The sequence below is a fragment of the Oreochromis aureus genome, linkage group 13, assembly GCF_013358895.1.
Source record: "Oreochromis aureus strain Israel breed Guangdong linkage group 13, ZZ_aureus, whole genome shotgun sequence".
Classification (NCBI taxonomy): Eukaryota; Metazoa; Chordata; class Actinopteri; order Cichliformes; family Cichlidae; genus Oreochromis; species Oreochromis aureus.
The window spans coordinates 34469839-34492971 of NC_052954.1; the positions used below are offsets into that span (position 1 = coordinate 34469839).

General features: G+C 44.7%; 1 protein-coding gene and 1 long non-coding RNA gene across 2 annotated transcripts in view; one reads left to right on the forward strand and one right to left on the reverse strand.

The window, feature by feature from the left end:
• The window catches only part of mmrn2a (multimerin 2a), a 40396-nt gene extending 26269 nt beyond the window's left edge, over positions 1-14127 (reverse strand). Inside the window, exons 1-2 of the mRNA XM_031753099.2 lie at positions 13928-14127; positions 626-748 (exon numbers count right to left, since the gene is read on the reverse strand). Coding sequence (XP_031608959.1) covers positions 626-748; positions 13928-14124 — 320 coding nt within the window. The 5' untranslated portion in view covers positions 14125-14127. The remainder of the gene's footprint in view (positions 1-625; positions 749-13927) is intronic.
• LOC120443347 lies at positions 12033-15326 on the forward strand. Its single transcript, XR_005615373.1, has 4 exons — positions 12033-12082; positions 14625-14766; positions 14967-15054; positions 15177-15326. It is a non-coding gene; the product is annotated as an uncharacterized LOC120443347 (long non-coding RNA).
• The last annotated feature ends 7807 nt before the right edge of the window (positions 15327-23133 follow it).

Here is a 23133-nt window from a genome sequence, read left to right on the forward strand (position 1 = left end):
GTTGAAGGACATGTCCTGGTCAAAAATGACTCCAAGGTTCCTCACAGCATTACTGGAGGCCAAGGTAATGCCATCCAGAGTAAGAATCTGGTTAGATACCATATTTCTAAGATTTTCAGGGCCGAGTACAATAACCTCAGTTTGATCTGAATTAAGAAGCAGAAAGTTAGCGGCCATCCAGGTCTTTATGTCTTTAAGACATTCGTGCAGTTTAACTAATTGGTGTGTGTTACCTGGCTTCATGGATAGATAGAGCTGCGTGTCATCTGCATAGCAGTGAAAATTTATGCTATGTCTTCTAATGATGCTGCCTAAGGGAAGCATGTATAATGTAAATAGAATTGGTCCTAGCACTGAACCCTGTGGAACACCATAATTGACCTTAGTGTGTGAAGACGACTCTCCATTTACATGCACAAATAGGAGTCTATTACATAGATATGATATATATCTACATATTAAACAGATTTGGAAGTTACTGAGCAAAGATCAACACACTTTACACTGCAGGGTCGAGAGTTAATGATGTTATAGAAACCTCACGATCCCCAATGAGAAAAACTAAAATGATCAACGAATGAGTCACAGACTTCTTCAGCTGAAGCCACGAACCAAAGACACTCACATGGTCAGGTGACAGTCGGGCGTCCCGCTCGGACATGGACTCTGAGACTTGATGGTGTACTTCTCTGTTCCACACTTAACTGCCATCGTTTGCACATGGTTATGCACGAACGGACACCAGTTCCTGCACAAAGCGCGCGCACGCGCACACACACACACACACACACACACACAGTCAGGATGTAGTGTGATATGTCCACAGTTTTCCTGCTAAAAAAAAATGTTATTGCTCCTAAGGAAAGATTACATATTTGTGTCTAACTCGGTCTAACTGCCTCTGCTGTATGTGCACAGACGTGTAGTTGGCTCCTCTTAAAGGCCGGTTGTAAGCCAGGAAAACCCCAGATGTCCACAGCGTTACAGGAAGATGGAAACACACACACATAGAGACACACAGTTTGTTGTTCTGTATTCCTGTTTGGGGTCAGAGGTCAAAGACTGTGCCCTCTTCTCAGTGGCCACCAACACTCAGCTTCAAGGAAAAGCCCCACTTCCACTCTCTGAAGAGTAATCAACCATGAAAACCACAGAATAAGAATAAAAACGTGAGCTGAGTCCAAAAATGCAGATTTAGTTTATTTTTTGTTGTGAGACAACGGTTAATGTAATAGTAACACCAGAATAACTAAAAACTGAAAAAGAAGGCAAAACGATCAAACAAAAGATTCATTTATAGCCGTCATTATGTTAATTTTGCATCCCCATGTGACCATTTGGCATCCCTTCATGAATATTTTTGCTCCAAGACATTTTTCATTGTGTTGAATTTAGTTGTTCTGACGTGGTTTTCATCTCTTTGGGATCTGATCACTAAAGTTTTGATTCTTTTTTTGTTTTGTGAAAAGACACAAGGCTCGTCTTTGGGTTTGTTTTAATCCCTGACATCCCACCTGATGAAGACCCTGGAGCGGCTGGTCCTGGCTCTGCTTCGGCGCCTGGTGAGTTCATCACTGGACCCACTTCAGTTTGCCTACCAGCCTGGCACCGGAGCGGATGATGCCGTCATTCACCTTGTGCATTGTTCGCTCTCTCACCTGGAGACCGCTGGGAGCACTGTGAGAATCATGTTCTTTGATTTCTCCAGTGCCTTCAACACTATTCTGCCCACAGTCCTGAAGGACAACCTGGAGTGGACCATCACCTCACTACCTGGATTTTGGACTACCTCACCGACCGACCACAGTATGTGAGGACTCAGGGCTGTGTGTCAGACAGGGTCGTCTGCAGTACGGGGGCCCCACAGGGAACGGTTCTGGCTCCGTTCCTCTTCACCATCTACACTGCAGACTTCTCCCACAACTCCACCCAGTGCTTCCTGCAGAAGTTCTCTGATGACTCTGCAATAGTCGGCCTCATCACTGATGGGGACGACAAGGAGTACAGAGGACTGACTCAGGACTTTGTGGACTGGTGCCAGCTGAACTACCTCCAGATCAACACCAGTAAAACCAAGGAGCTGGTGGTAGACTTCCGCAGGCACAAACATCCTGCACTGCAACCACTGAACATCCAAGGTATGGACATCGAGGCTGTGGACAGCTACAGGTACCTTGGTGTTCATCTGAACAACAAACTGGACTGGACTCATAACTCAGACGCCCTCTACAGGAAAGGGCAGAGCAGGCTGTACCTGCTGCGGAGACTCAGGTCGTTTGGAGTGGAGGGCCCACTCCTGAAGACCTTCTATGACTCTGTGGTGGCCTCAGCCATCTTTTATGGTGTGGTCTGCTGGGATGGCAGCATCTCTGCTGGGGACAGGAAGAGACTGAACAGGCTGATCCGAAGGGCCAGCTCTGTTCTAGGATGCCCTCTGGACCCAGTGGAGGTGGTGAGTGACAGGAGAATGGTGGCTAAGCTGTCATCCCTGTTGGACAACATCTCCCACCCCATGCATGAGACTGTGACAGCACTGAGCAGCTCCTTCAGTGGGAGACTGCGGCACCCACGCTGTGGGACGGAGAGACTCCCTAGGTCTTTCCTCCCCACTGCTGTCAGACTCCACAACACGGTCTCTGCAGATGACCACACACGTGCAGACACACATACACATCCCATACACAGTTGTAACTGTCTCCCTGATCTGCAATATTACCAAGTGCAGTCTAAGGAGCTTGGAAAGAAAAGCGTGTGGGCTTCTTTAAGTTGCTTGAAGACGTTTCACCTCTCATCCAAGAAGTTTCTGCAGTTCTAAGGTCAAATGGTGGAGAGTCCCAGATTTAAACCCTGTGGGAGTTTCCCCCCAAGAGGGACAATGGACCCCCTGGTGATCCTCTACCTAATCACATGAGCCAAGGATGAGGGGAGACTTCCTGTATTGAATTACTCACGTCAAGGTGTGAAAACGGGTGTGGGACCTAATCAGCCAGGGTTTCGGGTGAGCTCATTTTGAAACCTGGCCCCACCCTATCATGTGATTTCCTGAGGTCAGATGGCCCAGGATGTGAGTGGGAAAAGATCTCAAAACTGGATTATAGATGGCAGACAGTTGGTGTCGTAAACCACCGCCTCTGTTCAAAGATGGTCGCTCACAGTGGACATAGATGGCCTCTTTTACTCCTCTTTCAAACCATCTGTCCTCTCTGTCCAAAATGTGAACATTGACCTTTGTCCTTTAGGATGCCAATGTTCACATTTTGGACAGAGAGGACAGATGGTTTGAAAGAGGAGTAAAAGAGGCCATCTATGTCCAGTTTAAGTCCAGTTTAAAAGAAAAACGTTCTCTTTATGTTCTCCGTGTAATCCTGCTTTCAGGCTTTCAGTGACGAGTACAGGATGTGTAGAAAGGAGCAGTCACAGCGTGAAGCCCGAGGACGGCGTCAGTTTGTGTGAATGCAGAGAGCGTCCACAGTTTACTGGTCGTGTGTGTGTGTGTGTGTGTGTGTGTGTGTGTGTGTGTGTGCCTCTGTCTGTTTATCTCGGGACTTCCTGTCTGTTGACTCTGGCGAACGGTGGCACCAGCAGCTCTCAGAGTTTGTATTTTCATGTTTCACGACCTCGTCTGCGCTCCTGGACGCGAGTCTTAGACAAACACGACTCCCTGTTTTGATGCACGAGGCCTCTGAAGCCTCCACAGTTGCATCCCGGGAGGGGGGGGGGTCATTTTCTCGTAACTTTGACTCATTTGCGGTTGTCCCCCCCCCCGCCTGTCAGCCATTGTGCATCCATTCGTAAATGTCCTGATCCTTCCTGTGGCTGTTTCCCTTTAAAGGGCATTTCTTCACTCCTTCATCTTTTAAAGTTCCAGCCTTGGTCATTGTGCATCCTCTTTTTAAATGTCTGACATCTCCTTGTGGTTGTTGTGTGTTTCACATTCATGCTGTTTTCCTTTGTGGATCATTTAAATCGATGTCCTCAGAGTCTTCGGGGTTTCTCGTTGCACCTTAAAGAATGTTGAGATAAGGTTTGATTTAATAGGCTAACCTGGTCCATTTTAATTCAGGAGCATGTGACAATCCCCCCCTCTGTAGCTGAACTTCTACTCAACAATCTGTCCTCACAGTGTGAGTAATTCAATACAGGAAGTCTCCCCTCATCCTGCTGCTGAGCCTGAACAACGAAACACACACTTTCAAACAAATAAAGCAGAAACACACACACACACCTCACAGATCGACTCCAGGCTAAACTGAAACACAGATGCATGAGCGAGCTGAAGGAGCAGATTAGGAAGCTTGTGAACTACAATGAGACAACACAGCAACACAAAAGAGTTGACCACAAAGACACAAAAACATCCAAAAACAAAGTAACTGCAAAAAGAGCACAAATCTCTGTATTTGGGGGGAGTGTGGCTCCTCTGTAGGATGCTGGGGGCCCGTCTGTGCTCGCGGCACGCTGGGTCATCGTGTTATTTCCAGGAAACTAAGCTCACAGGTGAGTATGAGACGGTGCAACAACATCAGAGAGCGACTCTTTAATCTCCACCTTCAGCTTCATTTGACCCATCAGACTGAACCTGGGGCTCCGCACCACATGATGCAGGCTAATCTTGTCATTTATCCTGAGAAAACTCCTCAAATGTGCGAGTAGAGTGAGAGCCTGCAGGTCTGAGAGTGAAGTGGAAACTCCTCCGACTCATTTCAACACTTTATCTCCACAAACATGAGCCGCTGCAACAAAGTGAAACTAAATGAGGGGATTTTGTTTGTGTTGGATTGCAGAGAAGCTGTTTAGATGGATGTTTGACTCATGCCAGGAATTACTTCTGTGATGAATGATTGTAATTTCCTATAGTTGAGAGCAGACGATATTTTCCTAGAACACATTTCGAAATTTGTTCTTGAACTTGTAGCAGGAGAGTGAAGGATGATGGGAACGAGTGTTCGCAAAAGAAATGAGAGATAAAGAGATTTGAGCTCTTTTTACATCTTGTACTTTTCACGTTGTAGACCTTTTAACAACTTTTAGTAACCATTTTGCATCTGTTTATACAGGTTTTGTATTTCTTTGTGATCATTTTGCATCCCTGTGCCCATTCAGCATCCCTTGGCCTCTGAGTCTGTTCATTTTGGATCATTCTAGTAGTTTCTTTAAAACATGTCGTGATCAGACATGATTGTTCCGTTGTGATCATTTAATGTCTGCCAACAATAACACTTGTTGCTCTTGTCACTATTTGGCATCCCTTTGGGATTTTGTGGAAATTCTTTTTCTAATCTTTGTGCCTATTGTCCACCAATTTAGCAATATTTGGTGTCCCTTTGATCACTTCACATCCTTGTACCTGTTTAATATACCTGCATATTAAAGTCATTTTTATGTCCTTTTTGTGGACATTCTGAATCCCTGTGCCTGTATTCTGGGTCCATTTGTGATAGTTGTGGATCCTTGTAGCCATTTGCTCCCCCTTTGCACTCATTTTGTATGCTATTGTGGTCACTTTGTATATTTATCGTCATTTTTACATCATTTTAGTGGCTTTTCTTCTGTCATTTTCCTCATAAATCTATTTAGCGTCCCCCTTTGAAGTCACTGTGTGTCGCCACTCTGGACATTTTGCATCCCTTTGGTTATTTATCATTCATTCTGGTTATTTATTTCTCATCATTAGACCTGTGGTTAACTTTGGGCCATATTCCATCTCTTTGCACAAACTTTCGTCCCTTTGTCGTTATTTTCTATTTTTTATTTTTCTATTAGCCTTTTCCCTCTAGTCATTTTGCATCCCTTTTCATGTCTTGCGCATCTCTTTGTTAACAAATGCTTCCCATTTCCAGTTACCTGGTGTCTCTTTGTGATCATGTTACATCTTCATAGTATTTTTTTTCCTGTCATTTGGTTTTTATTTTCCATCCTCTTGAGATTTTGTCTCTACTTGTGATCATTTTCCATCTTTCAAGTTATTTTGTGTCTCCTTGCAGTTATTAATAATTATTGTTGCATTATTAATAACAGCATTTTGTAATAGTTTTACTCGTTCCTGGCTGTCATCTTATCAGCTTATTAAGCTGTTTTGGTATTTTTTGTTGGCAACAGATGTTACAGTGTGTTTTTGAACTTTTAAGAGGAGCACTGACATGTTCAGTGTGAGTCAGCCTGAAGAGATTTGGGCTTTTCCAACACAAACATCCAGCCAGTGGGTTTAATTTCACTCTGTCAGTCATTTTCTAAGGAGGAGGTGTCACTGTGTTTTAAACATCGTGGACCAAACATCCTCAAATCTGCTCGGCGTCACAGCTGTGGTCTGTTAAACCACCGCGTTTAGCTGTGTGCGCATTTGTTTTGGTCAGCGTACAAGATCTTAGCGTTTCCGAGGAAGAGTCATCCCGAGAGACACGGAGGAAAATGAGCTGAGGCCGCTGAGGTTCCTGCTGCAGGCCGAGAGTTCAGGTTCATATCTGAAAGCTGTTTGTGAAAGAGCCTCGATCTGAATAACGAGGCTGCAGGAGGTCAGGACAGATCTGTCATAACACCACACAGAGCTCACTCTCAGCGACGTGAAGTTTGCCCTGAGGGAAGATGTGAAGGCTTCATCCCGCCGAGATCAGGAGGGTCTGCAGTCAGTTTAGTGAAAATGTGGCTGCAGACGGTGCTGGATGAACCGGCGGTGCTCTCCTGAGACTTTGTGCACACTTTAAATAAGCAAGATGAATATTAAATAACGTTTTGCACCCATCATCATGTGCGGCTCAGACATGTGACTGTGTTGGAAGATACAAGCCTGATCTCATCCTCTTCAGCCCCTAAACACTTTCAACTTCTCATCCTGCACCATTATTTTAACATCAGGTTGACACACCTGCGTGATCTTCGATTACAGCGCTGACGATGACGAGGACATGTTATGTGAACGCTATGCTTCTCTTTAATGACAGTCACCTGGGGACATGCGAACACAAACCACACGAAGAGAAAGGATTCAAAAATCTGAGCGCGCTCAGTCCATTTTTCTCCCGCAGACACGTAATTTCAAAATCCTATAACAAGAGGACAGCCGAAAAGCACAGCATGCATCTATGGAAGTCTTCCCATGTAAACACAGAGTTAAGTAAATATTTGGTATGACCGAGATTCAAAAAACATCCCTCAGGTGTGAGGACTGGAATGAAAATGGGTGAAAAAGCAGCCAATGTCCAAAGAAGAACTTTGGAAGAGCTTCAGGAAGCCGGAGAACTCTGACAGGAAGGAAGTCCGAGTCCTTGGAAGTAAACTGTCAAGAAATGAGGGCCAGCTCAAGACTTTTGCACAGTGGAGTCTCTTGTTCAAATAACGTCAAAGGGTTAAAAAAAAAAAAAAAAAAGAAACAAGAGAGAGCTCACTTTGTTATGTGAAAATGTAAATAAAAAACTGAATAAAATACAATAAAGTGTGTTTATTTCAGGGTCTGAGTGTTCTTGCAGCACGTCTGCAGTTTTGAGCCGATCTGTTTTAGAGGACCTGAAAAGGTCGGCAGCCTCGACAAGAAGGAGTCAGGACTCCTCATCGTGGAATAAAAACACTAAATGCTCCTTTCATTTCCTTTCAAGCCTCGCATCATTTCTTCTTGGAGTGAAGCAACAAGCTTTTAAACCTCATCAGTGCTTAACAATCCGTTCACCTTTGACCTCTGATGAAAATGTACACAGTCAGCTGCCCTCCGACTCTGTGAGGAATAGAGCTGTTATCGTTACAGCACAAAGAGCTCCGCCTGTGTCATTAAAGCAGCGTTTAAAGTGGTGATGGGGGCTGATGGGGGCACTTAAAGAGCTAATAGAGGGTTGTTTTGCTGAGAGCCCGGGGGACTGTTTTATCTGGGAATCTGTATGATGGATGTGGGTCGGAATAATGACCGAGGCCTCTGAGCGTGCTCAAAAAAAAAAAAACAAAAAAAAAAGTCACCCTTTGGGAGATTTAATCCTCTTATTTAGTCTGTCAGTCTCAACTCCAACAAACACCGTCCACGTCTCAGCGTCCACTATTCTTAAGACATCATGAAATGTGACTGAAGGAAAAACAAACACTGTAAGATAATCCTCACTGTCAGAGAGTCCTCCCTTATATAACTGTTGTCTTTTAGAAAAGACTCTAAAAGTAAACGCAAAGGCAATTCAAACGAGACACAAAACTACCTACAGGGGGATGCCAAATGGCCCCAAGATAAGATAAGATAAGATAAGATAATTCTTTATTGTCATTGCACAGTCATACATAGTACAGTAGTACAATGAAATTGGAAAAACTGTCCTACGTCGGCACTACATATAACACAACACGACACGATATGACACATCACAACGCAACACAAACAACACAACACAGTATATTAACTTAGAAATAAAAAAGAAGAATAAGTGTTATGTGTATTGCACACTGTTATTATTGCACATTAATTATTATTGCACCTTGTTATAAATATAAATATTATTATTGTTATTGTTTTAAACATTGTTACCTCCCCTAAAAAAGTCCAGGCAGGTAGCCAATCAGGTCAGCTGTTTGCATTGATTAGGGCTATTGCCCTGTTGTAAAAGCTGTCCCTGAGTCTGTTTGTTCGGGACCTCAGCAGCCTGAACCTCCTGCCAGACGGCAGCAGCTAAAACACCCGGTGTCCTGGGTGTGTACAGTCTCGTAGGATGCTGCGTGCCCTCTTGAGACAGCGAGTGCTGTACAGGTCCTTCAGGGAGGGAAGAGGATGTCCAATGATTTTTGGGCCATATTGATGACCCTCTGAGTGCCTTTCTGTGTGCTGTGGTGCAGCTGGAGAACCACACACCGATGCAATATGTCAGCACACTTTCAATGGAGCAGCGGTAGAAGACGGTCAGCAGCTCCTTCTTCAGGTCCATTTTTCTGAGGATTCTCAGAAAGTGGAGACGCTGTTGGGCCTTCTTTAAGACCGCAGAGGTGTTAGAGCTCCATTGGAGGTCTGTGTCTATGTGCACACCCAGAAACTTGAAACTGGAGACCCTTTCCACGCACTCCCGTTGATGCTGACAGGCTGCAGCTCGGACTTCCTCCTTCTGAAGTCAACTACCAGTTCTTTTGTCTTGGTGGTTTTGAGGTCCAGGTTGTTATCTACACACCAATCTGACAGCCTCTGAACTTCAGCTCTGTACGCCGCCTCATCTCCCCTGAGATGAGCCCCACCACGGTGGTATCATCTGCAAACTTGATGACTGCGTTGTCTGGGTGGGTACTAACACAGTCATGTGTGTACAGAGTGTACAGTAGGGGACTCAGTACACAGCCTTGTGGAGAGCCGGTGTTAAGGCTGAGGGCTGAGGAAAGATGAGGCCCCACTCTAACTCTCTGTACACGGTCTGACAGGAAGTCTCTGATCCAGCGGCAGGTGGTAGAAGGAAGTCCGATTTCCAGCAGTTTAACTATTAGTCTGTCCGGGAGTATCGTATTGAAAGCAGAGCTAAAGTCAACAAAGAGCAGCCTGGCGAACGGCCCTGCACTTCCAGGTGAGAGATGGTGGTGTGGAGCGTTGTAGCAATGGCATCTTCAGTTGATCTGTTAGCTCTGTATGCGAACTGGAGTGGGTCGAGTGTGGGTGGCAGGCAGGACATGATGTGACGTCGGACCAGTTTCTCAAAGCACTTCATTATAACAGGTGTTAGAGCAACTGGTCGGTAGTCGTTGAGGCTGCTAATGTTAGTACGCTTTGGCAGTGGGACAATTGTGGCTGACTTTAGGCACGGCGGGATGCAGGACTGGGACAGTGAAGTGTTGAAGATCTTAGTGAAGACCCCAGCCAGCTGGTCTGCACACTCTTTTAGGACCTTTGCGGTTACCCCATCTGGTCCGGGCGGCCTTCCTGGGGTTCACTGCCCTCAGTGTGCGCCTCACCTCATATTCCTGCACTATGAGGCTTGGGCTGCTGCTGCTGTCCGATGTTTTGCTGCTGCTGCCTCTGGTCCCTTCACCTCAAAGCGTGCGAAGAAGTGGTTCAGCTCCTCCGCAGAAGCTCCGCATTGCCCTCAGTCAACGTGGTATTGCAAGGTTTGTAGTTGGTTAAGTGCTGAACTCCTTGCCATACCTGTCGTGAGTTGTTGGTGCTGAAGTGGTCTTCGATCCTTCTCTTGTACACTGCCTTGGCTTCTCTGATGCCTCTTTTCAACTCAGATCTGGCTGCACTGTACTGCACACCATCACCGGATCTAAAAGCGGCATCACGTTGCTTCAGCAGGACCTGGACCTCTTTAGTCATCCAGGGTTTCTGGTTGAATACACCGGAGACGTTTGTCCACAGTGACACTGTTGACACAGAAGTTAATATATGAGAGCACTGATGTTGTGTGCTCTTCGAGGTCCTGATGTTCAAACACGCCCAGTCCGTGTTTTCAAAACAGTCCTGCAGCTGATGTGATGCGCCTTCTGGCCAGGTTTTCACAGTTTTGTGACTGGGGGCTCTTCTCCTAACGGGAGTGTATGCAGGATCAGCAGCATGGACATGTGGTCTGACAAACCTAGATGTGGTAGAGGGGTTGCTCTGTAGCCTTTTTGGATGTTGCTGTAGGCTTTATCCAATGTGTTTTTCCCCCTGGTTGCACATTTAATATACTGTTCAAATCTGGGGCATACTGACCTTAAGTCAGCATGGTTGAAGTCCCCAGCTATAATGTGCACTGCGTTTGGATGGGAATTCTGCTGGTTGCTTATTGTCTTGTGCAGCTCCTCCATGGCCGAGTTAGCATTGGCATCGGGTGGTACATACACGGCCGTTACTATGACAACAGTAAACTCGCGAGGTATGTAGACGGGTCTGCACTTCACAGTCAAATATTCCAAACCGGGGAACAATGGCTGTCTACAATCTTTGTGTTTTTGCACCAGCTGTCATTGGTGTAGATGCATAAACCCCTCCTTTGTTCTTACCGGAGTGGCTGTTCCTGTCGTGACGGTGGACCGTGCAGCCTGCTAGCTCAATAGCCGAGTCCGGAATTGATGGCTGCAGCCAAGTCTCTGTGAGTAATATTATGCTGCTGTCCCGCACACACTTGTTGATTGCAATCTGTAATCTCAGTTCGTCGATTTTGTTGGTTATGGACCTGACGTTAGAGAGGAAAATACCGGAAGCGGTGGCTTAAATGGCTGTTTCTTTAGCCGTGCTAGTGGGCCCGCCCTGCAGCCACGCTTTTGCCTCCTTTGTTTACGTTTCCTCTTTGTCTTGCCGCTGGGAAGAACCAACCACGGAGACCCTGGAGCTCTTATTATGTCCTCCGGAATGCCGTGAAAATGGTGGTAGTCCGATGTAATGCTCCTTGCACAGCGTAATCCCAAACTCAGAAGGTCCTGACGACTGTAAGTGGACTCTACTCGTTGTATAATAATAAAAAACACACACATCCACACAGATACACGTAGAAAAAGTAAAAAACAAAACACCGAACGTGAGGAGCAGTGAGCCGCTGCGTCTGTGCGCGCCGCCATCTTTTAATTATAAAAAAGTTGTAAAATAACTGAAAAGCTGCTTAAATGTGCACACAAAACAGAAAATCTACAAATGCAAAAACAAACCAAGTAAAATAATGATAAAATGTAGCAGTTACTCCATAAATAAGAAAATTACCACACCTCAGATGGATGCAAAGACACCGCAATCACAAGCAAAGTAAAAGAGCGATGCAAAATGATGACAAAGCCACGAAGAACCAAAGTGATGAATAATCACATGCAGAATTAGACAGGAGATGTTTACTTAAGTCCAAAGATATGAGAGATTAATGTGTCCAAAGACCCTGTTTCATATCTGAACTAGAGATGGACCGATCCGATATTACGTATCGGTATCGGTCCAATACTGACGTAAATTACTGGATCGGATATCGGAGAGAAATAAAAAATGTAATCCGATCCATTAAATATCACAAAAGCACCTCACAAAACTTGCGACACGGCGTAACTCGGCTCATAACCGTAGCACGTCGGAGCAGTGTGCTCACGTGATAGAGCGGCTGTGTGTATTTGTAGCCTCACTACCAAACCAGCATTTCATCTCCGAGGAAGTTATCCCAGAGAGAAGTAAAGCAAGTGTGTAAGTTCATCTCTGAATGTTTGTAAAGCATTCCCACGTTAAGCTTATGACTGCCTCTCTCTCTCACCTTCCTGCCGCTACTTCAATCGTGAAACTGCTTAACGATCAGCTGATCGGCTTTTCTGTCGCGAGTCCGTCTCTCTTCTTTGTTTTTGGCCCACTTTGCACCAGAAAGAGGAAACCAGCGGCTGAACAACAGCAGCACGTTTAAGCTTGATAAGCTGTTGTTAGAATGTATTTAATATTACTTTCTACACCAGGATCCTTTTCTACGTAGCTGACGGCTGGTAACTGTGCAGGGGCGGATCTAGCAAAGTGTAGCCAGGGGGGCCGATAGGGCATGAACAGGGAAAAGGGGGCACAAAGACATACTTTTCTTTCTTATTCTCATTTAAAATATGTAGCTTTTAATAAATAATTATCTGAATCTTACACCCAAAGTTTTAATCTGATGTAAAATGTATAGAAGTCCATTACTGTATATAGTAACTGTTAAGTCTAATATACCCTAGTAAGCTATAGTACTTATTCCTTTGGGAAGATACCATCTGTGCAGTCTGCAATTCTGTTGAAGAAAGATGTTGAATCTATTTAATTATTCTTGAAAAATAATTGATTTCTGTGCATTTTTTGTTTTACAAGTGCATCAAATTAAAGTTGATTAAGTCGATTAAGCATCATGAGGTGGAGGGTGGGGGGTGGTTCCCTATTTTTTTTTGCTGGGAGTTTGCAACCCTATTAGTTAGGTTGCTTAATATTTCTGCTAAGTACTCTTTAATATACCAGAATAGGGAGGATGGAGCAGGTTTAAGTTTATTAGATTGATCAGTGTTGCTGAACTATGAAATAGCAGCAGATATCCAAATTTATGATATCGGTATCAGACACAAAAAAGTAGTATCGTGCCATCTCTAATCTGAACTACACTGTCTTGGTGGGACTCTGAATAAAGGACTTTTACTCTTCTTTCACCATCAGCTGGAGCACAGGCTTTAAGGGGACATCATTCATGAATGTGTTTGCAGCCTGTTAAAGGCAGTCAAAACAGAGTCAAGAGGGCAAAGTTGTTTCTCAACTTTACACCTATCACAAAGAGCCGATGAAGAGGAGGCCCTGCACGTGAAGAAGATGCAGATCAGCGTGTGAGGTCCAGAGCGATGAGCGTGTCTGAACATGCCGATGAAACAAACGGCGGAACAGCCTCAAAGACAAAGAGCTTCTCTCTGCACACTCAGCGTGCTCACTGTGAGTCCACAGCCTTCCTGCAAAGCTCTGCAAACACTAACCAAAGATTATCTAAAGCTTCAGCTGAATCAGAGGACGCCTTTTCCAAAGTTACAGCCTTCAGTGCCTCTCATTGTTCCTGATGTTCCACAGGAAACAAGAGCAGGAAATATTATCCCAACCAGACGTCTTAGTTCTGAACACATCGACACAAACGCTGATTAAAGCCTCGTGCTAATGTCACGTTTGTGGCCAACACCAAAGAGAGGTGGATTTATTCTACCCTAGAATGGGATGCAAAATTACCACACAAACTCAAAATAAACAAAATGATATGTTACACAAACAACAGGGGATGCAAAATGAGGACAAAGTGGTGCAACTCACAAATAAGGGGGTGCAAAATAAAGATATAATGTTAAATCATGAAGGAGTAAAAATCAACAGATGTTCCAAAACAATGAAAACAAAAAGCAGGAATGCCAAATAAATAGGATCCAAAATAACCAAAGAAAAACTTCAAAGAAACGAAAAGTTTCACTGAAACAAAAAAAACATTTTTTCTATGAAATTATTTTTCTTTTGCAGACAAAGTGAGAAGGCAGTGGTTTGTGGACTCACCCGTATCGGGCCGGATTGTTCCCCGTCTCTCCCAGTGGGGTGGTCTCACTCGTCCTGGGGTGAGGGGGGAACACTCCTCCTCCTCTTCCTCCCAGCTCCCCTTCCTCCTCCTCCACCTCGGGGTCTCGCGCTCTCACTTCGCAGTGAGCGCTCACCAGTAATCCCAGCACCAGCACCAGTTCTCCCACCGCCGTCATGTCTCCGTCTGTGGGCCTTGCGCGCCAGCTGCTTTTAAACAGCTGGAGGAGAGCGAGGGAGGAGGCCACGCCTCCAGTTTCCTCTGCAGGAGGAAAGGGTTTAGTCACATGTTTCCCCTCTTCCTCCGACCAGGTCCAGCTCTGTGTTTATAACTGGTCTGTTTAAAACTCTGCTCCTCTTAAACTTTAGTTTGTGTGCAGTACCCATCTGTGGCAGCAGAGGTCGTTGTTTCTGCAGCAGGACACAGGGCGCTGCTGTGCACCTGTTTTATGCACATTTTTAGACAAAACTAAAATACAGAGAAATGTAAAATAACTAAAGTCTTGATCTTGGCTGAGATGCAGAAACTAAAACTTGATTTTTATTTCCTAGATTTTCTGTTTAATTCAGTTTGGATTTGAATCAAACTCTACTTTAAAATCCGTTTATTAGAAGCTGATTTTATACGAGGTATGGGACCTCGTCTCAATCTGAAGCTTTTATTTTCTCATGTTCGCAGCTGATTAACGTGAAGTGAAGCAGGACACAGTGATGGAGGCCGACCCGGAGCCAGAGCCAGGAGGGGGCGGCTGGTCTTCTGGGTGGGGGTCGTTTCCGTGGATTGTTTCAGAGCTGGGAGGAGGAGGAATGAAAAAATAAAGGTTACTACTAATGAGAGATTGTGCACATGTGGGCCACATTTATGTTATCTGTGTGATTTATTGTGGATAAAATTATTTTTAGGAAGTCTGGTTTTCTTTGAGCTTTTGTTTTGTTTTGACTCATTTTATTGTGGTTATCCTTTGCTTTTGTGATGAATACTCGGGTCACATTTGTTCTTTTTTCCCTTTTGCCTGTCCAGCACTGTACCAATCAGAATTATTGTCTGAAGGCCAAGAAAAATGCTCAACAGATTTTATTTCCCAAGTGTTCATTTTGTGGGATTTCTTGTAAGTCGGGCTCATTTGTGTCACATGTATTTTTTAATGGTTACTTATTTATGTGACGTTTGATCCATTTTTCTTTGAAGTGGGTGCTTTTTAAATGTTTCCCTGTGTTTTTCTCTCTGCAGTCACTACTCTGAGCCCACGCTGTGTGTTGCAGATGTGACCAGCAGGGGGCAGCAGCTCCCTAAACTCTGCTTCTCTGACTGTAGCTTTGAGTTCTGGGGGAGGATGAAGATTTCTGCCTCCTCTGCTGTCCCAGCTCGTGTTTTTGCAGAACATGGCCCCCCCTTGGGGGGGGGTTCTGGACATTTCCTGCTCGCTGCGATAACAAAATGAGCTCAACAGTCTTCTTCCTGCACATTAACTGCTCTGCCTCAGAGTCTACCGGCCCCAAAGAACCACCATACTCGAGGCAGACCTCATCCCAGTGCTACTTTCCTCTCACGGTTCAATTTGTTGGACTAACTGAAGATTTTCTCAGTAGTCAAGAGTGAAAAATAGTAAGACTTCCTCATGTGTGGATGCCTGAACGCAGAGAATAAAACTAACTAAAACTCAAAACAAACACTGTCGACCTGCAGGACGACCCAATCAGTCCAAACACTGTCTCCGGACAGTTCCTGCAGGTCTCTTCTGGACTCTGGTTCATCATGATCCATCTCAATCATTAAAAAGCAGAGGCCTCAGACTTTGGTCAGGGAAACCCGTCAGCTGATTCTGACAATTAGAAATAATCAAACTCATTTGTTTACGAGCTCCAGCTGATTTTTCCACGGAAACGACCCCCACCCAGGCTGTGATCAGCTGACCTGCTGCTCCGTCAACTACAGTGTGATTTTTTTAACACGGATGAAGGGCTTTTATTAATGACTTAATAAAAATGAAATATTAGGATATTGGGCTACTATTAATTGACTTGATCAGAAGACTTAGGAACAGCTACTGGAGCTGATGGTCAATAATCAGTAAATACACACAACACAAAACGTTTATGCAGCAACCATGTATTTAAAGAAAAACAAGGAATATTTAAAAGAAATGGAAAGAAAATAGTTCAAAACGGGTTTAAAGTGCACAAAGAAGACAGAATAATGTTTCAGCTTAGAACAAATAATACAGATTCTCAAACTTGTTCCCCATAAATAACAGTCACTATCAAAAACACTGGTGCACACAGGAGTATATTCTTTCCATGACTTTATCCAAGTGTCCATGAGAAATGTCCCAGCTCTATTGTCCATAAACGGGGGGAATGATGTGCAAGGCTGTGAAAATCAGTGTAACTGAATAATGAGTTCAGGGAGGGGGACAGAGCGTCGTCTTTGACAACTTCCTACCAGACCAGCGGGAAGCTTCTGTGGAGGAAGATTCTGGCTCACAGCCGCTTGTTGGCTCGCCATCCCTTTAAACCCAAAAAGGGTCACCTGACCTGTAATAAATAAACCGGGTCAATAAGAATTCGCAGGAATAATGCAAAGATGTCAGCCAGTTTAGTTTCATAATCTTGTTCTTGTGTAAACAATAAATTCATAAATAAACAGTATATATAAGCAATAAAGATTTATCTACACAGTTAAACTGCTGTATAGACTGCATAGCTTTAAAACATTTGCTATCCAACAAACATATCGTCAAACTCAACACACAGGTTTACTTTAAGTTTACTTAACTAACAAACTCTTCTCTTGGCTCTCAGCGAAGGCAGTCGCATTTTTCTCCTCTCCTCTCCCTTAGCTTCCCTGCTTAGTTCTTATGTCCTTGTCTAGTCTCGTGTTTTTTGTATAACTTTCCCTGGAACACTCTCTCACAGTCTGTGTCTAAAACCTAAAAGAGAATTATGGATTTGATCAACTGGTCTCTGAATGCTACTGACACCCTTTTCTCAATGAGAAGTCTGGGCTCGGGAGAGCCCGAGTGCCCTGGAGGGACTTTCCCTGCCGGATACACGATGGACGGGTGGCAGAAATGGAGGATCGTGTGCCTGGCGGGACTGTCGATCGAGGACGCTGAAGATATCTACCTATTCGGAACCATGATAACAGGGTTCTTGCTGATCGGAGCTGGCCTGGCCCTGGCTTATCAGAGAATTAAGAAAGCGGAACCGGCTGTTCAAACCCCACCAAGGCTGCCCGCTGGGATTGAATCAATGGGACAAGGTGCGGCTTCTCAGACAGGGCTCACGGAAGGCAGCATGGTTTAGAGCTTGGAGGCGCTTGCGGCTGCAATGAATACTCAGAATAACATCTCTGAGCGGATATTGGGATACATCAGGGAAGAATCCGCTCAGATCAACACCTATGGGCGGAAGCTGGAATACATCACGGATCAGTTGGCTGCGGTCGTGAGGTCTCAGAATCTGCTCTGTGAGCAAAAGAGTGACAAGATCACGGAATCTTCGGCTAATAACATCATGGAGAAACTCGCAGCTATCCAACGGGAGATTGAGAGACCAGTGTTAAAAACAGCTCGAAATTCTCATGAGTTGTTTGTAAAAGAAAAATCACCATCATAATGCGGCTACCCCTTCGGCGCCAGCTGTGGGCTCAAGGCTGGAGCTGAACAACAACACCCTGATAACGACTGTGTTGAGTCTGTTCCTTCCCATTCTATGCAAGGCCACCTGGGTTGGCTGGAAGACTGTTTACTTAGCCTGGCAGGGTGAAGGACACTGTCTCAGCTGAACTCTGGACACACACACACACACACACGTACACTCATCCCCCCCTCCCCCCTCCAAATGCCTTCGATGCTTATTCCCCTCCAATGCAGACGGTGGATCATGGAGACCAGCGCTTATGCTGCAGGCCCGGATGTACTGTCTACACTGGCTGTCTCTCACCCTTTACCCACCCCTGTTGCTTGTCATGTGTTTCTTTGGTGTATTAGAGTTTTTTCATGTGCTATGTGCAGAGGTGTTTTTTTCTGTTCTCAAACTGATCTCCCTGTTGGAGCTCAGTCTGGGGGGAGTTATTTTTTTCTCCTTATCTTTCCTCATGTTGTGCTTTTCCATGTTATACCCCTCTGACCTGTCTTCCCCATGTGATGTTTGTGTAATGTATGTATGGTCGGATGGGTAAGATGGCGCCTCCATTGCGTGCAATAGGTCGGCAGCCTTAACATGAAATTTCACCTTGTGGGATTAATAAAGGTATATCAATCAATCAAAATCGTTCAATTGTTTGGACCGGCAGCAGCCAATTAGCGTCAGCCGCTGGCGTCACAAACAACTAATAAACAATTCAAACTGACTAATCCCATTCTGTTCGCTGTATGACGACACTACACGGCTCTGCCTCAGAGTCTAAATCATATAATGTTATAGTGGGTGTTAAAAAACGCATTAAAATAGGAAAAATACAAACCTGTAACAGCTCTGTCACCTGGCACACCTGAGGGGAGAAAGGCAGGGCAGGATTAGCTAACAAATACATGCAATCTGATTGGCTGAGCGTAGCCATGTGATTAGGGTCATGTAAATAAGGTACTATTAGTGATGTGTTCAATGGCAGGAAGAGTGTGGAAAATTACTAAACTGTAGTAAAAACAGATTTCACATTTCTGGCTCATCCCGTTACTGCCACCACGGCAGCCTAAGGAGCCTGGAAAGAAATAGACTTCCTCACCTCACCCCAACCACTCACCCCTCCCTGAGCCTGGTTCAGTCGGAGGTTTCTTCCTGTTAAAAGGGAGTTTTTCCTTCCCACTGTTGCCAAAGTGCTTGCTCATAGGGGGTCATATGATTGTTGGTGTTTTCTCAGTTTTCTTTGTATAATTGTCGAGTTTTTAAAATATAAAGCACCTTAAGGCGCCTGCATGCAGATCCACCGCTGTATAAATAAAACTCAACTTTAAGTTTCTTGAAGAAACGCCTCCTGCAGGCTTCTTTACATCACACTGACCATGAACACCACAGGCTGCTCTGCACACCTGTAAACTTCACCACAGCACTAACTAACCAGCTTAACTAGCTGGTCTTATCCTTTTATTAAAATTTCACCAAACTTAATTCAGCAGCGCGTCGCGTGCAGATCCAACCTCTGATTTAATGAATGAGAACATTACAGGTAAGTTGTTAGATTTCATGTGCTGAGCTCCTCCTCCTCCCCCGTCCTCACACACCTCTCCATCTCTCAGTCTCACATTTTGTGAGGAACTGCACTGAAACTTTGTTTTCGTGTGTGTTGAGCTGTTTGAAATGTTGGATTTAAATCTGCATCACTGCTGTGTGACGGCATGAGCGGGCAGCGGTGTCACAGTTAGAGTCCAGAATCCAAATTCAAGGAACACAGACGGAGAAACCTGTGAACAGAAACAGTCAGCTCCAACTGAAACTCTGATCGAAGAGCACGAAAACGAAGAAAAGCTGAAGACAAAACTAAAAATCCAACCATGAAGACACCAACCAGGAAATACTGTTTGAACTGGACGTGAAACCCAAAGACTCGGAGCACTAAAGACAAAAACCAAAAACTCAGGCACACATCTCTGGGTCCACGACGGGATTATTATTACTGAGCAAGAATCTCCACACTGTCAGTGAACGCATCACCAGGCCATCCTCGTTCTCAGTGATCCACATTTAACTGATCGTTAGTCTCAAAGACTCAGAACGCTGTTCCAGCTCTGATCCACGGTCACTGGATTTACTGTGATTCAGGTCAGACTCGTGTGTTTGTTTCAAGTACACGAGTCTGAAACTGTGTGTGTGTCTGTGTGTGTGTCTGTGTGTGTGTCTGTGTGAGGTCGAACTGAAGGTGCTGAGTTAAAGTTAAGAGTCACTGAGTTTTTGCTGTCTTTGCAGGAACATGCAGGTCACCACAGCTGTGAAAAAATAATTAACACAAACAGGCATGTGAGAAACACACACACATACACACAGACACACACACTTAAACCCGGCGGGTCTCAATTAGCCGTCAGCTGTCAGATTCCTCACGGAGGTTAAGTCCTGAGCTCGTCGAGAGGAAAACATCATGAGACTCGGTGACTCATCCATGAGCTTTAACACACTTCACTCACACGCCGGACTCAACCAACCAAACTGTAAAGTAAGTATTAAACATGTTTATGACACTCTCAGCTCCACTGAACCATCAAACTTCCTGTCTATGACTTTTCATATTAAAACTTTAACGTGAATGACCTTTAAAAGCACACAGTGACGTTTACAGTCCCCAAACAGCATTTAGTATTTTTATTAAGAGCGTCATCAATAATCCACTTTGCCAATACTGAAATATGAGTCATAATTACACTGAAAACATATTTATTCTATTGTTGTGGTGGCAGTAACTCCGTGACGTGTCTGTGTGTTTGTTTATGAGTGCGTGATGTTGTATTGGAGGCATTTTCCAGTCCATTATCCTCTGTTTCATCTGGATTAAAGAGCCCTTTGTCTGTGTCACTGAAGGCGAGCAGCTGAAGCAGTGTGAATAAAAACATCTGTGATATCTGATAGAATAATCACACTCACTGAAAAGCACTTAATCGACATTTAACTACACATCTCAGTTCAGTTTTTATGGTTTTTAGTTCTGCTGGGATCCAAGTTCAAGCAGAAGAGAACCGACAAGCTGAGCCGACACGAGGCCACACCTCCTGGCTCTGAAGGTTTAGGCTGTTTGTTAAGAAGTGACCATGTTTGGACCATAAAGTGATGTTATTAGCTAATGCTCAGTAAGCTTGGTGATACCTGCAACATTCAAATGATTCTAAGAATTTCACGCACCAAAACTGGAGCCCCGCCTCCTCACAGTGACCTGACAGCAGCCATGTCATTGGTCACATGAACTAAAAATGCTCTAAAAGGCTCCAACAGCACAAACACGGTCCACAGACCCAGTTCAGGTGAAGCTAGCAGACAGCTAGCAGGTGATTTATAAAAACACTGTCCCTCCGTACAGGTGTTATAAAGGAGGAAGTGATCCACAGAGACCAGTTTGTGTACCACGTTTGTTTCTGCTGGAAGGTTTAACATGGGAGTCTATGGGGATGGACTCGCTGCTGCCTCTGCTGGACGTCAGAAGAACTGTGGTTTTCATGTTCTTGTTGCTTGTTGCCAGTAAAGAGAGATTTGTCACTAATAACAGAGACGATGCTGGAAAGTGATTTGGTGTGAACTGTTTTCGAAGCATTTCGTTCATTTCTTTCAGCCACAAAGCTGAAAACCTTTTGGACGTTTTATATTTGACATATTGGAACCTGATCAGCTGTGAATAAGCAAAGCGCTGCAGTCCTTTCACTGACGATCAGACCAGCTTTCCTTTACAGTTTCTTTTTTTCACTTAACAGAAGAATCTGCTTCTTGCTCTCAGGTCACATTTCCCAACGAGGATCAATGACACAAACCATCAATAGGCGTCTTTGTGCAGCTATTAGAGAATTCTTCACGAGTGTGTGTGTGTGTGTGTGTGTGTGTGTGTGTGTGTGTGTGTGTGCGTGTGTGTGTGCAGAGCTGATGGTCAACATCGATCACTACTGTTGAGAAGACAGCTCTTATCGCCACGGTAACCCACAACAGACATAATGCTGCTGATGAGCCTCGCCCATCAGTGTGGGGAAAAACATGAAATAAAGTGCATCTAAAAATAGCTCGGCACCGGCGGTCAGCCAATAAGAGAAGAGGTGAGGCAGCCAAGGGTAAGTGTGGGAGAGAGCTGCGTGTTCTGCTGAGTCACGTTCGGGTTCTTTACAGAGGACGAAGGTGATGAATCCACTCCTTCATCATTTCCTCTGCCACGTCCTCCATAAACCTGCCAGACTCGCCGTGGTCAAACGGGACTTCCACATTCACCACACGACACCAGAGAGCTCCAGAAACATTTCGATCATGGTTCTCTCCACCTTGATGAAAGTTCAGGCCTGTAAAGTTCTACAAAGTCCAACAAAGGCTAACAAAGTTCTGTAAAGTTCTAAAAATGAGGGGTGTAGGGTCATCGATGTACGTCTACTTCCGTCACTGGTTCTTTTTCATTCGTTCTGTAGCTGCGTGTTCACTCACTGTTTAGGTTTAAAGTACTTGGTCAGGCCTTTTAAAAAGTCGCCCTGCATGTTAAAGATGACAATAACTTGGGACATCACACGCCTCACGCCGATCTTTAGGAGAACCTGAGATATTACATTTGTATTTTTTTGTGTGTTCATTTTTTTAATCAAACAACATTTATTAAATCTGTAATTCAGATCAGTTTTATTTATAAAGGACCATGCTCAGTGGTTTTATTCTTTGAGGTAAAGACCTGACAGTGAGCTCTCATTTCTCTCTTGTGTGGACACAACACTGCTGAGTGCTGCCCCTCGGCAGGCTTCCAGAAGTTGGCCAACCAGAGGAATGTGGCTTTGAGGGAGGGAGGCCTTAAAGACACGGGAGGTAAAACAGCTCCCAGAGAATGAACAAAGGCCAGTATCAGATAAAGAAGGATTATTTTGAACTATCAGTCATGCAAAGCTGTTTGAGTAAAAATGCAGAGATGGAGCAGATCCACTTTAAATCATGAAAAGATCCCACTACTCTTCTATCACACATTAAACACATGGTACAATCTATAATTTATTCCAACATCTTTACACACACACACACACACACACACACAGCCGGCTGGTCTAAGTGGATTAACCGTGTCAGCATGCACACAGGGACAATGTTTGATGGAAGAAGCTTTGAGCTAAAAATAGAGGACGGTGAAGTTGGCTTTGTGTTTTCTCCCAGTGTCCTCGTCTCATCTCACCATTAAAGAAGAAAAGATGGAGGCTGGCTTCCTTTAATCTGATTGGAGGCTCTGCTCAGCGCTCAGCAAACAGCAGCTAAGTGATTAACTTCTGCTCCGTGTGCAACTGAAGTTTTCACTACAGCAGATAAAATGTGGGCCCAACCAAAAACTCGTGAGCTGGAGACTCATTTTATATGTCTGATAGATCTGATTCGTTCAGGGAGGACTCTGGTCTCCTGCAGCTGTTAGAAAGATGACCAAAGGAAAGGTCCAACAGGGTTTGAACAGCACAGAAGAAGTTCTCAAGCTGAGACGTTCTCGAATATCAGCTCTTTGTTGAGTGAATCCTTAGCATGAAATCCTGCAGATATTT